Consider the following 18,781-nt stretch of genomic DNA (forward strand, 5'->3'; position numbering starts at 1 on the left):
TTAAATTATTATTATTATTATTATTATTATTATAGTTACAATATTTTTATGGTTGTCCCATTTTCTTCTTTTATGATACTTTTGAGTAAGGCCAATGGTCTAAGAAATTAGAATGGGGTTTTTTTGTTTTTATTTTTAAGCTTATTTATTTTGAGAGAGAGAGAGTGACCGTGTGAGTGGGAGAAGGAAAGAGAGAGATGGAGACAGAGAACCCCAAGCAGGCTCCTCACTGTCAGTGCAGAGCCAGACCTGGGGCTTGAACTCATGAAACCATGAGATCATGACCTGAGCCAAAACCAAGAGTCAGAAGCTTAACCAACTAAAACCACCCAGACACCTGGAGAAATTAGCATGGTTTTGAAAGATTGCCTGCAAATTTTAATTTTATTTAAAGAGGCAGCATGTTGGGGCACCTGGGTGGCTCAGTCAGTTAAGCGGCCGACTTCAGCTGAGGTCATGATCTCACAGCTCACGGGTTTGAGCCCCGCGTGGGGCTCTGTGTGACAGCTCAGAGCCAGGAGCCTGCTTCTGATTCTGTGTCTCCCTCTTTTTCTCTGCCCTTCCCCTGCTTGCTCTCTGTCTCTCTCAAAAATAATAAACATTAAAAAAAATTTTTTTAATAAAATAAAGAGGCAGCATGTTTTATTTCAAAGTACTAAAGAGGGACTCATAAAATTTTCTTACTAACCTGGTTTTTCTAGTTCCAAGTTTTGTGACCTTGGGCATATCATTTCCTCATCTATATAATAGCGAGAACAATTTATACCACAGAAGATCAAGTTAAATATAATGCATGCAGCAGTGTTTTGGAAATTATATAGCATGAGTTACTGGAGGACAAGGACTCTGTTCTGTTTTCTTCCTGAAACCCTAGGGCATGCTTGGTACATAACAGGTGCTCCATAGTTATTTCTTGAATAAAGTCATTGAATAAATTAAAATAATTACGTATTAGTGTTATATGGTAAAAGAGCATGAGCCTTTGATCTCTTGATAAAATATAAATGGAAATTCTGTGAGGCACCTGGGTGGCTCTGTAGTTGAGTGTCTTGACTCTTGATTTCAGCTCAGGTCATGGTCCCAGGGGCATTGTGGGATCAAGCCCTGCATCAGGCTCCACACTGAGCATGGAGCCTACTTGGGATTCCCTCTCTCTCTCTCCCTCTCTCTCTCTCTCTCTCCCTCTCTCTCTCCCTCTCTCTCCCCTTTCTCTTTCTCTCTCCCTCTCTCCCTCTGCCCCTCTCCCCCACTCATGCTTTTTCTCTCTCTCTAAAAATAAAATCTTTAAAATACATATTTTTATATATTTTATATTATATATTAAAAGTATATTTTATATAATAGGTCTTATTTAATATATAAATATATAAGAGTCAGAGGCTTAACCGACTGAGCCACCCAGGCGCCCTGAGGACTTTGAGTACTTGTGAAAGCCACCCTCTCTGTTCTAGGCAAGTTTACCTCCCTTGTTACATGAATGCAAATCTTCCTTCACTTAAGCTGCTAGAGTTTCTCTTTGTGGCTTATGATTTCTTGGATTCCCAGTTTTGTGTTGTTTAACTTCTTACTACAGCATAACTTTACACAGAAACATAGTCTTTTTCCTCTAAATTTGAAGTCTGAAGTCTTTTTTTTATCTTCTTTGTCATTGGTTCCTTTGTCCTCATCCTTCCATCTTTGTCCTTAATACTTTAAATATCACTTTTGTCTTATGGAGTGTTAAAATATAATTATATCTTTTATATTTTTAAAAACACAATACAATGTTATTGTATTTTTATTTTTACTTGAAAATTATGAGCTGTTTTAGCTTGTAAAAGAGATGCTTATAAAAACAAAAGTAAGCATTATGAAGTATGGTACACAAAAACTGAATGTTGTCCATGTTGCCATGCCTCAGATATACCTACTGTTAATATTTTGGCGTATAATTACTCCATATTCTTTCCCCATGCATTTGCTAGTGTGTGTGTGTGTGTGTGTGTGTGTGTGTGTGTGTGTGTGTGTTAGCAAATGCATGGGGGAAATTTTATGTGTGTATACAAAATAAAGTTAAACTTAAGATACAGTTTTTCCCTTAATTTTATATCTAGAGTTCTTTCCACTTCAGTATTTATAGATCTACTCCTTCCTTTTTACAACTCTGTATTATTCCTTTGAATGGATATACCAAATTTATTAAAAATTTCCCCATCTATTGACATTTAGTTTGTTTGCAGATTTTTACTGTTATAAGCAATGGTGAAGTAAATAGTCTTTACATTTACCTTTCTTAAGTTATGAGAGTCTTTTTGTAGGATGACTTCCCAGAAGTAGAATTGCAGGGTTAGATGTTAATGTTTATTTAAAATGTGTATCCTTTCTCCTTTCTATAAACCTCTTCAAAAATAAAGTGTGGGGGCGCCTGGGTGGCTCAGTCGGTTAAGCGTCCGACTTCGGCTCAGGTCATGATCTCACAGTCCATGGGTTCAAGCCCCGCATCGGGCTCAGTGCTGACAGCTGGGAGCCTGGTATCTGCTTCAGATCCTGTGTCTCCCTCTCTCTGACCCTCCTCCGTTCATGTTCTGTCTCTCTCTGTCTCAAAAATAAAAAAAATATCAAAAAAAAAAAAAAAAAAAATAAAGTGTGACTGGGGCACCTGGCTGGCATGCAACTCTTTGTTTCAGAGTTGTGAGTTTGAACCCCACATTTTGTGTAAAGATTACCTAAATAAATAAAAACTTTTAAAAATTGTGACTTAGATGGTTTGCCATTGTTTTAAGTGTAAAATAGTACTTAAGTACTATTTTAAATACAGAAATAGGACTTAACATTTTAATTCTCTTAATTATGTGGTGTTTTATGGGGTTTTTCCCCCATAAATTGCTATTTACTAGAAGAATTGACTAAAGATGGGGAAAGAGAGTATTTGGTTTCATTCTGACTCCTCTGTGTAATATATTTAGATAGATATGTTAATTTATAATTTATTTGTATGACCAAATCAATTGAAATAAATTGAAACTAAGTCATTATGTTGATTCCCCAGGGAGCAGTATACAAAAAATATTACTGAACAGGAAAACCTTGGAAAGGTAAGAATGTATTAGTTATTTTTTTAAGTCTGTCTAATTCAGGCTATCGGTGCATGGTTTTGACACTGTCATTCTTTTTTTAAAGGTTATGGTACAGTTTTCAAAGGGAAATTGAATCTTTCTTAATTTCTTACAAAGATGAAGTTTCTTCCTTAGGCATTTATGTGTGTGTGTATACAAAAGTGAAGGCACATGGATTTTTGGAAGAAAAAAATCTAGTTTTATTTATTTTTATATCTAGTTTTAATTAACAAAGAGTTTATGAGAAGGTTCTAAGAAACAAAAGCACCATGTGTAATAAACTACAAGTTTTCAGATAATTCTCAGGTATCTCTTAATAAGTATAAACTTATTTATTTTATTTAATAAGCACAAAGCTCATTACTATGATCCAGGCACTGGTCTATGTCCTTTACAAATATTGATACATTTAACATAAATAATCAAAAACCCTTACTTGTCATATTCAGCTCCCTCCCTGCCAGTCTTATGAATGGAGGAATATGGGATTGAATCTTGTTTTCTCAGTTCTCTGAGCCACTCCTAGTAGAAGAGGTGGTAGCTGGTAAAGACCTTGATCATCGGGACTTAAATGACTAACTCACTGATTTTTCTAATTGACTTCATAAAGCAACACATTTTGACGGTCATATTAAAGATACCAGCTCTGTCATTCTTTTTTTTTTTTTTTTTTTTAAGATCTATATTTATCAAACTCAGGACCAGTCATCAAGTAGGCTGGGCTTCAGTCCTAGGTTTGTGCTTCTGGAAAAGCTCCTTAACCACTTTGGAATTCATTTCCTCATGTTTAAACTGAAATATGTAGATTGGGGTACCAGGGTGGCTCAGTCAGTTGAGCATCTGATTCTTGATTTCGGCTCAGATCATGATCTCGTGGTTCATGGGTTCAAGCCCCATATTGGGCTCTGCTGCAGTTTTTCTTTTAAAATACTGACTATATATTGGCATCTAATTTTACTGTTCAAATATTCTTGAGTCAGCAACCTAAAAATGACTACATCTATATGTGTGTGCATGTGTGTGTGTGTACACACACACACATCTATATGTGCGTGTATATATATATATGTGTATATATATATGTATGTATACATATACATATATATATATATATATATATATATATATATATATACATGTATATATGGGTGTGTGTGTGTGTGTGTGTGTGTGTATACATATACATGCTTGCCCATTTGGAAAGTACAATTGAAAAATATGGCTTTGTTTCAGTCTTAATGCATTGTATAATTAAGCTTTTGGTCTGACTCAGTATATTGGTGATGACAAAATTATTCATCCTTATTTACATAATCTGGTTTGAATTGTTATTAAAAACATACATTTATCTATGCTTTTACATAAATGCTGAATCAGTTCCCATAAACCTGTAAGTAATATTCTAAATTTCAGGGAAAAAATGGTATGGAAAACAATGGCATAATTCCTAAATAGTCTTTGTAAAAGTGTTTTTAAAAGATTTTTTTAAAAACTAAAAAACTTAGAAAAATGATTATGGAAAATTTCAAGCCTATATAAAAAGTAGAGGAAATAATGTAATGAATTCATGTGAAACCATCATCCAACCTCAATAATTAGACTTAATGACACATTTTGTTTTACCTATAGTCCCACCTATTTCCCACCCCAAATCATTTTTAGGCAAATCTCAGAGATCCTATTATATTTTTTTGATCATATTTCAGTTTATATTGTAAAGGCCTTTTTTGAACATAACCACAATACCATTATCATGCCCAAAATAATTTAACAATAATTGCATAATACCAAATACTCAGTCAATGTTCAAGCTTCACCAATTGTCTCATCATTTCTTACTGTTTATTTGTTTGAAACAGGATCCTAATAAGAATTCATACAGTGCTATTAGTTGATATAGCTCTTAAGTATCTTCCTCTGGGTTACTCTTTCATCTTTCTTTACAATTTATTTGTTGGAAAATTAAAAGAAAAATAAAATCTAGTTACTTGTCCTGATGGGTTTCCAACATCCTGAACTTTGCTGATGACATCCCTATGGTGTCAACTAGCATGTTCTTCTGTCCCCAGTATGTCCTTTGAATTGGTAGTTAGATATAGAGGCTTGATTAAATATAATTCAATATTTGGGAAGTATACTTCATAGGTAGTAGTATGTATTCTTTGAGGAGGCTCTGTATAATGTAGGCAGCCAATGAAGTCACTTCCTAGACCCATTAATTCATTAGAGGTTGCAAAATGATGGCATTCTAATTATGTTGTTCCTTCTTCATTTATTGGCTGGAATAATTCTGTAAAGAGTAACTCCTTATCAACTATTTAGTTACCCTAAGATATAGCTCAAATAAGAAAGGCAGAATAACTGCTGATTTGCTTGTTTATTGATTTTCAAAATGATGAGTTGTTTTGTTTTTTTTTTTTTAATCATCCTTGACAAGTACCTTTATGACTCCTAGATTTAACTTACTGGAGATATTTCAATCTATTATATTTATTATTCCTGTCAGTTCTCGAATTGCCCCATGTTAAGCCAGTAGAAGCCTCTTGAAGTCAGCTCCTGAATGCTTTGGAAACAATTCTGCTAGATTTTGATGGCTTATTTTCTGGTATGACAAAATGTTCCGGGCTTATCCTATACTTTTCCTATTCCAAACCTGGAATTTCTCTAAAAAGTGTTTCTGTTTCTCTAAAAAAGTGTTCATCTGTTCTTTCTGTATTATTTGTGAATAAATGCCCATCATATTAATGTAAATTTAAAAAGAAAGGAAACCTTAAGTTGATACCTCCAATCCCTCAGAGAAATTGTGAGTTCTACACATCTCCTTCCATTTATGGGTTGACATGCCATACTCAAAAAGGAAAAAAGAAATAATTTCATATTTGAAAGCATATATTTGAATCAAGTTGTAAACATTCACTAGAGATTTTAGGGTTTTAGGATTTAGTATGACTGTCAATAACTAGCTTTCACCCAAACATTCTATATGTTAGGTAATATATTTTTTCATATGAAAGCATTCCTCTATTTCTTTTGTTTTGAAAAGTATGTGGATGGATGCTTTGTGCACAGAAATTTTTATCAAACCTGAATCCTTTCAAAGGCCCAAATGTAACTGCTAAATCAGAATAAAGATTATTCTTTCCCTTTCCAGTGTAGTGTTTTACTGCAGGATCTTTGCGAAAAGTGGTAGTAACAGTCTGACAAGTCTATTTCAGCAAAAGGAGCCATTGATTAGCTCATTCCCCAATTGTCAGGATGTATCATTTAAGAAACAAAGTTCTTCAATCCTCTCATTCCTAGAGTAGATCTAAATTTTAAGGCAAATACTGAATAAACCTAGCCTTTCAATGTGATGATAGCCTAAGCCTTCCAAACCAGCATAGACTGAACATCCACTCACCACCTCAGTCCAACTGACTTTCTGGAATTAACCAATCTATCATAGTGCTAAAATTCACATGATCATATACTAGAATTTGCCTTACCAAGTACTGTGGAATACTGTACTGAAAGTTATAACTCCCCTCTACCCACTATACCACCTCCCCTTTAAAGAACAATCGAATTTGTGACAAGTATTCTTTGTGCATTACGACTATCAACAAAATAAATTTGGATTAAGTGGCAGTAACATTAAAAATAAATTACATACTAAGGCAGTTGTATTCATAAAATTAAAGGTTTCAAACACACATGGTTATGAAGTACATTAAATTTAATATTTCTGACATAGACAATGCCCACATCCTGTCTTTGGTTTTTTAAATAACTTTTATAGGTTGTTAGGATTTTTGACAAGGAAACTATTTCAATAATATAGGAAAATGTATAGTTAAGTAGTACCTTAATCTTAAAGTTATTCTAAGAACTCTTAAAATTCTAGATCTGACTTACTGCTTTTGTTTTAGTTCATGAGGATAAAAATATTTGGGTTTTTTTAAAGCTTTTGTTTAAATTCCAGTTAACATACAGTGTAATATTTCAGGTGTACAGTATAGTGACTCAGCACTTTCATATTACACCAGTGATCATCACAATAAGTGCATCTTTATTCCCCATCACATCAACTATTTAACCCATCCTCCCCCACCCACCTCCCTTCTGGGAACCATCAGTTTGTTCTCTATAGTGAAGGGTCTGTTTCTTGGATTGCCCCCCTCTTTTTTTGTAACATAGAATTAAATAGATGTATTTGCATGCCAGATATTGTGTCAAAAATTTGCTGGTTATATTTAAATTATATTTTCTTAATTCTGCTTTGTTTCCTGTTGCTATTTGCTGTCAATTTTGCTTTCATTAGCAACAGCTGTGGAGGGCAGTCTTTAGTAAAGTGTTTTGAATCTAGTCTTAGCTTAGTTTACCCTCTTATTTGGGCAAGTACCAATGACCAGCCTTCTCATTTGTGTCCTTACATCAACTGTTAGATCAACTATATACCAAGGGCAGAAAGAATGGGAACCATTCTGTTACCTATTTCTGCATCTTTGCTTATTTTTCTGTCCTTAGTGATTTCTCATAATCAGTGTCACTGTGTACACTGTGTTTCCTGATGTGTGCGCTCTCATCTTCTCTGTTTTCCTCTGCTTACCTGCCTTCCATCCTTCCCCTCTTCCTTCCTTCCTCTCATTTCCTGCTAAGCCTCCTTTCAGTCACCCTTTCTGAATTTGCCAAAGTATATATTTTTACAGTTTATTGAAAGCTTTTCTTATTCTTGTTAATAATGTTAGAGTCTGTGAGTAGAATAGTTTTGACAGATGGAATCATATAGGCTATTGGTAACAAAAATAATTCTGATAGGGGTTTGGGCCTATTTAATAGTGTACTTTTTAAAAAATCATGAAACTCCCTGAGAAATATATGCGTGCAATTTTATTTATTTGGGTATACACAGAGCATACACAGATTCAGGAAAGGATATAATAATAATAATAACATATAACACATGATAGTTTATAAAGTATTTCCAGATCTATTGTATCTTGTGAAAAGATAATCTTATAAGGCAGATAATTTTATAATTATCCCCTATTATTAGCTTTAATTACGATTGAGAAAACTGAGGTCCAGAGAAGTTGTCTTACTAAGAGCTAGTGACCAAGCCAAGTTATATGCCAAAGTCTTCCGACTTTCAAAATCTACACTCTTTTTTCTACACCATGATACTGAACCACTTTCTACTTTCCTGATTCCCTTTATTCCCCACCCCACCCCCGCCCTTTCTTTTTCTTTCTTTTCTTTCTTTTATTTTTTTTTAGGGGAATGGTTGGATGATATGGTTGTTGTATTTTGAGGTTTTTTTAATGTTTATTTATTTATTTTTGAAAGAGAGGGCACAAGCCAGCGAGGGGCAGAGAGAGAGAGAGGGAGACACAGAATCTGAAGCAGGCTCCAGGCTCCAAGCTGTCAACACAGAGCCTGATGCGGGGCTCAAACCCACGAATCATGAGATCATGACCTGAGCCAAAGTTGGTCACTTAACCAACTGAGCTACCCGGGTGCCCCCCACCTCCTTTTATATTTTTCTATTCTTTTTATCTTCAAGCTGTCCTACGTCTATCATAAATTTAATTAACTTTTATCATTTTAGTTTTCATTCATCTCAGGAGAACCTGATTTAGTTAACTGCTACTCATCAAATGTTCAAAGCATACCATATTCTTCTGATTATAGCAACAGAAGTAAATCCCTGTAATTGAGATTTAATTATTCCTGATTTTTTTTTATAATAGAAACTCCGAGAAAAACAAAAAGCTGTACGAGAAAGTCATGGTCCAAATATGAAACAAGCGAAAATGTGGCGTGATTTTGAACAATTGATGGAATGTAAGAAACAGTGCTTTCTGAAACAACAAAGCCAAACTTCCATTGGTCAGGTAATTCAGGAGGGAGGAGAGGACCGGCTGATACTCTGAATTCATGTGCCATCGTTTAGGGTTTTAGTTGATGCTACTAGATGTAAGCATAATCCCATAATGTATTTCTCATCTTGAAAATGATTTGTACAACATTTTGCTTTCAGATTAGCCATTCCCTATTAAGTTTTCTTGGAAGATAAGATTAAGGTAGATTTAGGTTTTAAAGTTTTTTAAAAATAAAAACCGCTTTTATTGTTTTGCTTAGTTTAGATATCAGTCGTGTCGTCTGAGTTTTATGAGACAGGAGACTAAGTTTACTCTCTGTAAATGTAAACATATGTCCATTAAGAAGCATGTAGTTTTTAAAAAATGTAATAACCCAATGGCTTAAAGTTCTTCTTAATCTTTTTTTAACTTTAGAGGAATCTTTTAGGAACTAATATCTCTTGTTTTGAAGAAACATGTATCTGAAGTTCAGCAATTCCTACAGTTTCACTTCAGTTTCTCTTTCTTCTGTAAAATTCAAGAAAATTTACTATTTTGAATAACATACTTGTTCTGACTGTATGATTTAAAAGCAAATAAAACTTGGTGCACATGTCATGGCTATTTGTTTTTGAATTATATAGTTGCATCAAAATTATTTTTTAAGTATTCATTTTATAGAATTGTTTGTTTATTTATTTATTTATTTCTGTTTTTGAGAGAGAAAGAGAGTGTAAACAGGGGAGGGGTAGAGAGAGAGGGAGAGAGAACCCTAAGCAGGCTCCACACTGTTAGCACAGATCCCAGTGCGGGGCTCGAAATCACAAACTGTGAGTGAGATCATGACCTGCGCTGAAATCAGGAGTCTGACGCTTAACCAACTGAGTCACCCAGGTGCCCCTCATTTTATAGTATTGTATTAAATTTAAGGATTAGTTGTTATTTTCACCCAAAATCTAACAGTGTGAAAAATAGTCATGGAATATAAATATTATCATGTGCTAAAAAGTTAGCATAGGATTCCAAGTGAAATTCAAGAGTCCAAAGTGCTTCTAATTTCTCTTTCATTTGGACAGGGTACTTGAAGGTTTCTTTGATTTTCCCTTAAAGAAAATTATTAAATTCACATACTACCCTTAACTTCACTTCAGCTTCATTATACTTTTTTAAATGTCTTCCCTTTAGATTTGAAAACAGATTTCATATTATTAGCATGTCCATCTTGGGTTAGTTCTTTGTAGCTATCCTAGGGGTGGCGATGAGAGGTGAAGAACATTTTAATAAAGAAAGTTGTTTCAGGGCGCCTCGGTGGCTCAGTTGGTTAAGAGTCCGACTCTGATTTCAGCTCAGGTCATGATCTCATGATTCGTGAGTTCAAGCCCCACGTTGGGCTCTCTGCTGTCAGTATAGAACCTGTTGGGATCCTCTGTCCCCCTCTGTCTCTGCCCCTCCCCTGCTTGTACACGCTCACTCTCTCTCCCTCTCAAAAATGAATAAACATTAAATGATTTTTTTTTTTAATTTAAAAAAAATTGTTTCTACCCTGTGTGGAACATACAGACTTGATTATGGCTTTGGATCTCTTTGTTTCCAAGTGTGTTCCTACTTTTACTTTTTTGTTTGAAAGCTCCTGGTTATCAGAGAAACATACCAGCACAGAGATTATTGGTAACTCTAGCAGCTATGGCAAGAAGAGATGGGATCCCTCAGAGCAAGGAAGAACTTACCAAGAAAGTGCGGAAACAAACTTCTTTTAACAAATTTCAAGAAAAAAAAAAAAGAAGAAGCATTTTAATGTTTTATGTGGTTTGAATATGGTACTCAGGTTACTTTAGCCTCTCATTTGGGCAAGTATCAGCTGCCAGAAGCCCAGCTACCGTTTGTGCCTTTGGATCAACAACTTGATCCACCAGATACTAAAAGAGGAAAGGCTGTGTTTCAGTGTGGAAGCAAACCTTTCTTAATTCAATTAAGTCAGTTTCTGAACATTGAGGTAGACGTCTTTGTTCAGTATTGGCTACTGGCTTGTTATTTTTAAGCCTGTAGCAAGTGATGTTCCTTTAGCCAGAGTATGTATTCCTTTGCAAATATTTGAAAAAGACTGGATGTCCTTCACAGAAACAGCATTTTATTCCCCTAACGAAAGTCAGCTTGTAAGATTATTAAGCTTGGTGATTAATTTTTTTAGCCTTTACTGTCTTTGGTGCTCTTCCCTTAATTTTTAAAATTGTTAATGACAGATACTCCAAGGAATGCTTATAATTCTTTTTTTTTTTTATTTTTTTTAACGTTTATTTATTTTTGAGACAGAAAGAGACAGAGCATGAACAGGGGAGGGTCAGAGAGAGGGAGACACAGAATCTGAAACAGGCTCCAGGCTCTGAGCTGTCAGCACAGAGCCCGACGCAGGGCTCGAACTCACGGACCGTGAGATCATGACCTGAGCCGAAGTCGGTCGCCTAACCAACTGAGCCACCCAGGCGCCCCGGAATGCTTATAATTCTGATTTGATTATTGCTTGCCATCTTATTCCACACAGAAAGAGTCTGTGGATTAAACACTAAGGCAGCTCCAAAATCACTTTATTAACTGAGGCAGAGCATCATTATTACTTCAAGAAAAGCAAATTGAAAAAAAAAACACCCTAAAAGTACAAAGTTATTTATAGTTTTTATGTAACATTGGACATTTAGTAATGCATCTTAATGGGTTTTCTACAGTGACTTTCCACTCATTTTGTGATTTGATTGGAACATTAAAAAGCTTTGACTACCTCTGACAGTTTTTGACAGCTGGCACTTCCAGAAGGGCTTATTATGTTTTTCCTTCAGGACTAATACTCTAGCTGGCTAATTGATGAGAGTACTTAATCGTTTTGGAAAATAATCTGTCTTCCACATGATGGCCCAAATAAAGGAGAAAAATGTAGCCTGTGAAATCTGCTTTTGCGTTCATGGATTTGCTCCTCCTAAGACTCGGTGCTGCCAGCTGCTGCGTGAAACTGACTCGCTAAACTGTAAATTCCAAAAGGCCACCGCTTATCTTGCTTTCTGTATTAGTTCAGGAAATAATCCAACTTTAAAGGTTGTCCTTTAAGAACCATCTTATAATAGGATAATGTCTTTTCTGTTATAAGTCTATTAACTGAATACAAGATCATGTCTTTTTCAGGTCCAGGGAGTGTACCAGAATGGTCTGAGAGCATTGTTCAAAGGCTTGTGGAACTCAAACCGGATCTTAAGAAATTACAAAACGCTTCACTTTCCTCTTTAGATTAATACTTTCTATCATTTTGCTTTATTTATTTCCATGGGCAGCAATAATAAAAGAAGCCATTTCATTAAACTATCAAATCCAAATGTATTATTCTGCCTTATTAGTTTATATAACATATATAAATTTTCTGGAAGATTTTAAGCTCTGGTCATTTTCCAAGTATGATTATTCCTTAAGGTTTTAGGCTAACATGATGCAGAGCACTTTTGGTAATTGGAGTAAAATAAAAGCCCAAATATGTTGCTCCAACTAAAAATGTATAAATTTGCTGAATTCTCCTGAATAGAATCTGAAAATACGCAGTAATGGATAACTTGCCAAAGCTGCCCTTACAAAGGCAAAATCAAGTTTGGGTTGAAAATGACTTCGTATGGAGATGTGTGTCTTCTAGAAACCTCTGTGTCATATGCAGGCATTTTCCCTAAATTAGTGACTAATGAGTATGAATCAAAGACTTGTTTCTACAAATGGTTCTAGGCGCTTACATCATTCCCCTTGTTTGGCACACAGGAGTGTTTAGCCCTAGGGAGTGGGTAAGTAAGCAGCCTGATGATTAACTTTCATTAAACTTGGTTATTTCAATAACCTATCCATTGTCGTAGTGAAGGTAAGATCTAGATTATGTATACGACGAATCCTTCTTTTTTAAACAATCTGTGGCAGCCAGGAGATTTTTTTTTAAAGGCACTTTGATTAAATTTGTAATTGTTTCTCCAGCCAGGAGGAGTCACTGGCTTCGCTCCTCCTCCCTTTCCTTTTAATGAGAGCAGCTTAATTAGAGCTGTTTAGTATATGGCAGCCAGGCATGAGGTGAACACTTTGTCTGGGAGGGATAGAGAGGGATCTTTCAAAGTTATCTGTGTATTTTCAATCTTTGACTGTCCCATCTTGAGACAATATTAAGAAGAGAAAGTTGGCTATAACAATCATTTAGTCCCATCCCATCCTTGCAAAAGAAATAAAAACCCAAAACACAGAATCCAAACAAGTGTTTTGTGAAAGACTTGGACAAACGTGCTTTCTGCTCCTATGCTCCCTCTTTTGGCAAAAACTGGAAGTACTTTCTCGGCAAACACGGATAATTTCACAATTTCCTCTCTAGAATTGCTGAGCAACTTGAGTCACCAAACGTGGTTTACTGCTATGGAAATTCACTATTCAGAATTCAGGAGGAGATTAAAGATTTCTGCTTTTCAGTGAAAGTAGTAGTTTCCACCGCGGTTCAGAGTGTAACAGCAGGTTCCCTGCAGGGCTGCCGCTTGACCCTGCACGTGGCACACAGCCATAGAACTTTGGAGCTTGAAAAGAACCTCAGAATGAGTCGTGCAATCATTTATTAAACCGGGACCTTCGAGAGCTCTCTCTCAGTACCGCGGCTATTGCAGCAGACCACTTTCCAGCCACAGTAGAGTAACCGCAATGCGGCTCACTCCTCACGAGGGAGCCTGTTTCATTGTTAAAGAGCACCGCCTGATTAGTCTCTTGGTTCTAAAAATGAAGCAAACTCAGATTGGGAAGGAAGTTTTTTTTAAAAAACAGCAGTTAGGCAAAGCAAGATTGAACAAATTAACTCCCTGAAGCTTTGTAATCATGATGATGATGATGATGATGATGATGATGATGATAGCAGCTAACACATTCTTGGACCCTCAGTATGTACCAGATACTGTCTAAATGCTTTATGTGTATGAACGAATGTAACTCTCACAGCAACCCTAGGAGGTAAGTACTATCACCCCCATTCAATAGATGAGGAAACTGAGGTACAGAGAAACTTCCACAGTATATCACACAACTAATACCTGTGGCAGAGCCAGGGCCCAAAACCTGTGCTCTTCACTATTGTGGGTAGGTACTACAGTGTGACCCATGGATATACTGGCTGTGTATATGCAGACAGGTTGATGTCCATTTAATGAACTATAATACATGTGAACTTATAATTTTTAAAAATGTGTTCACTTACTATGTGCCTAAGGAAAAAAAAAACTTTAGTAAATGTTTAAAAATAAACTCTACCAACCAGATGTGGGAATTCCGCTAAATGAATGTCAAGTAAATGCAAAAAGAAATTTAGACATAGAACAAATGGAAGCTGTATAGGTTATAATTTAAATCTTTCTCTGTGAAAGTGTTAAAATCATATATATCTCTTGTTGCTGGATATATAGATAGACTCCAGTTTCTTACTTTATGAACAATGCTGCAACGCAACTTAAGAGTTGAAATACAATACAATATTAAACAAAACCACAAAATTTATTTAATTTGGTCAAATCCAAAATCCACTGAATAGTTTTACAGACATTTCTTGCCTCCTCTGTGAAAATGCCAAAGCTAAATCAAAGAAATTAGCAAGATATTACTTTCTTAATTGGAGAATGAAATTGTAAATTCATTCATTCATTTATTTATATACAAATATTGTCTTCTGGGTGCCTGACATTGTGCTAAATGCTAAAATATAAAGTGAACATGATCTGGTTTTGGCTTTCAGAGAGCTCACAGTCTAGAAGACTCTAATATTTTGTAGCAAAAATTAAAAAGTTCTTTTATATGTAAAAAGATCAAGGAGCTCAGAGGAAGAAGCGATTAATTCTGACATAGGGGACCGAGGTAGGACTTGAGCTGGGTTTGTAAGGAGGAGTTAAGATTTTGATAGCCATGGGAAAGGAGGAAGATGTAAAGGCATTTAAGAAAATGACATGCTCAGGAAGTGACAAGAAGTCTAGTATGGCTCGTAAAGTTACCCATTAGGGAGAGAAAGGAGCTCCTGTCACGTGCCAAGCCCTTGTGCTCTGTAATTTGTGTGCTGGGCACCCAGCTAAACTCTGTGAAAAGGTACAATAAATGTGTCAGACACGGCCCTGTCATTAACAGGACTACGATACATTAATTTTTTTAAAGGACTACAATATGTTAGACAGCAGCAAACATACTAAAACCTAATAACCAAGTGCTGAATTCTGTGTCGCTATCGAAGTTCAAACAAAATGGAGATCTAGAGAAATCAAAGAGGAATCAAGGAGGTCTGATCAAGGAGGTCTGATCAAGGAGGGAGGAATGATCAGGGCCTGGAAAGATAAGGATTTGGACAGGTGAATGGGAGAGCATGAGAGGGCAGCAGGGATGAAACCAGCAGGTGCTCATTGGCCCTTTGCTGCATCCAGCTTTGTATCAAGCATATGAAGCGAGAAAAGGCATGGCCTCTCCTTCCAAGGAACTTGAAGTCTAGTTACCAAGATGGAAAACGGAAAAACATAACCAATGGTTGAAGTAGTTTACAGCACTGGATTATCCAGTGGGCAAACTGATACACTCTGAACTTTCTGAAAGTGTTTGATATTTCAGAGATCAAAGAAGTTTTCACTAGGAAAATCAGAGCTATTAGACTTCCTTACACTCTTCTCAGGGTTTAGGGTCTCAAAGTTTTGATTCAGCTTTTTGGAAGGGGATCAAGAGTTAACAGACCTAGGACGTTCAAAGGAAAAAACACTTTGGGCTGGAACAATTTGGGCAGGCTGGAGAGGGACATGCAGATACAAGTTAACTCTTCTGGCCACAAGGGCAGAATGTGACTCGGGGAGGAAGCAAGAGCTTGTGGGGAGGAGGAAGCCCTGAGAAAGGAATGCCCGGAAGTACTAGCCAGACAAGGCTGGAGGGAATCAGGAACAAGTTGGAGGTGGAGAAGCAGTGGAAACCAAACTGCTGAAGGTTTTGAGTTCGTGCAAATTCCAAGTTCTGTCCATCAGTGTATGCTAATCAGGAGTTGTTAATATCCCTGCTTCCCTTAGACCCTCGATGAAATGAGAGACTTACTACATCGTAGAGAGTGGCAAACAGTCACTGCCATGGGAGGCTGTTATCATGGGTAACATGATTTTTTTTTTTTTTTTATGACAAAGGAGAGGCAATAAGCCGGTTACTTATTGCTTTGCATTTAGAGAGATATTTTTTACACTAACTCAAAGATTCAGCATTTTATTCTTTGATTCAGGTTACAACTCTATGTCATTTCTATCATCACTTTTTTGTTCCATGTAACATTTTCAGATGTGTGAAACAGATTTGATAATTCCAGGGAACTGAGCTTAGAAGCAGTATATGTAAAAGTTACACTTCTGTTGAGAGACATTTTTATAAGTTTATATGATTTTCTATATATTAAAAAATGTGAGAAAAAATTTCAGAGCTGGTGTTTAACTGCACTTGATTTCTTTTTCTTGAGAGTAGGAAAAAGAACTCGTTTTTTGTTGTAGTAATTGCCAAGTCACCAAGCAGAGCCTCCATGCTCAAAGAGACCCACTTGCTAGTGACTTTGCAGTGTCAAACAAATGTTCAACTTTTATTCTGACACTTCTTGAAGAATTTGATTGAAACTATATATGTCCAGATAACACTCAGCAAAGTGCCCTTCTTGCATTTGTTTCAAGATATATTTGGAAACAAGAGAGATGACCTTGGATGCAGCTGCTTTTCCAATTTAGGACTTCTCTCTGGGTCTACTGAATAATATTTCCCAGGATTGAAAATTCAAAGGATGGAAAAACATTTTAGTTACTATATGCCATAAGCCCTATGATAGAGGATTTTTCCCCCAGCAATATGTTCTGCCTCTAAAAGAATGATATATTTAGACCACAAACTCTATGCTAGCTTTCTAACCATCTATTTCAAAATACATTCAGGAACACATTTGCTTTTCATCAGAGCGCCTTTTTGTAATCTAAATTGAGCTGCCTTGCTTTTTAAAATATTTTAGCATCTAAGAAATAAAAAATATCAAGCAGTTAACCCTTCGCCTTTGCTTTCTGGCATTCAAAATTTGTTTCAAAGCCAGGGTTCATTGTAACTTGATGTAAGATCTAAAAGAAGACTGGGGAGGCTCTGACATCCACAGCTAAGGTTATTGCCACCTGTCCAGATGACAATACAAGTCCTACTAGTCTAACCTCAAGCCTGAAAGCCAAGGCTAGCTTCCAGTTGTATCTACATTTAGCCCACGGAGATGGATGGTTTTAACTGTCATTAAAGTGACATTCTTTCAGTTACCATTATGCATATTTTGGAGGTTCAAGCAGTTCCATTTTTAATTTGTTGTCACAGTCACAGGACAAGACTTAGGTAACCTGTTTGATAAAGCAATTTTACCTTTAAGCAAATGAATAAATAAGAATTATAGTCTTATCATTGTCCTACATGGCATATTACCAGAGATAGTAACATTTTCTATTTTCATATGGTTTCCTAAGATGTTATAGTCAATCAGAGCATTTATAGAGATGATTATGTTGTTGGCAACAGTCTCCAGCATACACAGTACATGAATGCCCAGTAAAATGTGTTAACATGCACACACACACACACACACACGTAGACATAGAAAAACCATTTTATAATACTTCAAAGGATAACTTGTTCTCAAGGATTCCTTGTTGCTTGATTTGGTATCCAATCAGTTATGTCAACTGTTAGCCACAGGGTGAGTGATTTTGAACAGTCAACAGATTTTTAAAACTTACTACTTAGATGATCCGTCCATCAGATAACAGACTGATCTTAAATTTTTAATTGTCATAAATTATTGCCCCAGCCTTGCTTTGCAGTTTCCTAATTCAAAAACTGGTGACTTTTATCTTTAATCTGACATTTATTCCTTAGTAAAAACAGATTTTTCCATGGGTGTGGCTATCCTGTATACATTTCCATTATTTTATTGATGTTGAACCAAAGTAATTGCTACAGTCACTGCACTGCCCTAATTAAGTAAATAAGTGTTAATAGTACCCAAACTAATAGATTTTATAGGATAAGCAATAAAGTTTTCTCTTACTGCTGCCAGAAACTCCTCCAACTGCACAAAACTTCTGAACTGTGCTTTTTAAAGATAAGAAAAAGGAAAATATGACGATACCTACAAAATACTCCCAAGACCTGTAGTGCTCAAAGAAGATTTTAGTGATGGAAAAGTCTCAGAGAAAAGGTAATTTTATTTTAAATATTACAGAGATTAAATGTGAGTTTTGCTGAATGTTTTCATAAAATCTCTTTCAAATATGTTTTCTCATCCTTCGTCTAAAAACATACAAAACTTTGAGCCAAAAAGAATATTCCTGTATGGTTTGTGGTTATTAAGTCTGTCAGTATGTCTTGGGAGCCCTTTTCTCTCTATCCAGCTCCCCTTATATTCTCAGATACTCTTAAGCAAATCAGAACATTATTGATGTTCAGTAAGTATTCATTGCTCGAGAATTAGTATCTCACTGTCAGCCTTCCTAAGACAGGAGAAATTTCTAGCAACTACAAAGTGAATATATTTCCCTAAACGCTTTTTATCTGTGTCTTCCATAGATGGAATTTATATCCAGCTATCTGCAGATTTCTATAGAATCTGGTTTACCCAAATATTTGCAGTACCATCAAATTAAGTTTCTTTATTTTCTTTTTCTTATCATGCCCAAATATCTTACCTTGATCTTTTTGTTACAAAATACAGATGTGTTTATTTAATGAAGGCAGATCTAGTATGTTTCTGGTTCAAACTCGTTTTAACATCGTACCTTTTTTCTG

General features: G+C 35.7%; 1 protein-coding gene across 7 annotated transcripts in view; it reads left to right on the forward strand.

The window, feature by feature from the left end:
* IFT81 (intraflagellar transport 81) overlaps positions 1-12,288 on the forward strand; it is a 191,445-nt gene extending 179,157 nt beyond the window's left edge. For 2 of the 7 annotated variants that reach the window (XM_042962874.1, XM_042962875.1), the window contains 3 exons: positions 3,029-3,074; positions 8,825-8,968; positions 12,107-12,288. In XM_042962874.1, the coding sequence (XP_042818808.1) occupies positions 3,029-3,074; positions 8,825-8,968; positions 12,107-12,208 (292 nt within the window). In that variant the 3' untranslated portion in view covers positions 12,209-12,288. Of the gene's footprint in view, positions 1-3,028; positions 3,075-8,824; positions 8,969-9,370; positions 9,522-11,766; positions 11,871-12,106 lie in introns of those variants that run through there. The other 5 variants (XM_042962876.1, XM_042962879.1, XM_042962878.1 and 2 more) reach the window with 5 other exon arrangements.
* The last annotated feature ends 6,493 nt before the right edge of the window (positions 12,289-18,781 follow it).

This window comes from Panthera tigris, chromosome D3 (assembly GCF_018350195.1).
Source record: "Panthera tigris isolate Pti1 chromosome D3, P.tigris_Pti1_mat1.1, whole genome shotgun sequence".
NCBI lineage: Eukaryota > Metazoa > Chordata > Mammalia > Carnivora > Felidae > Panthera > Panthera tigris.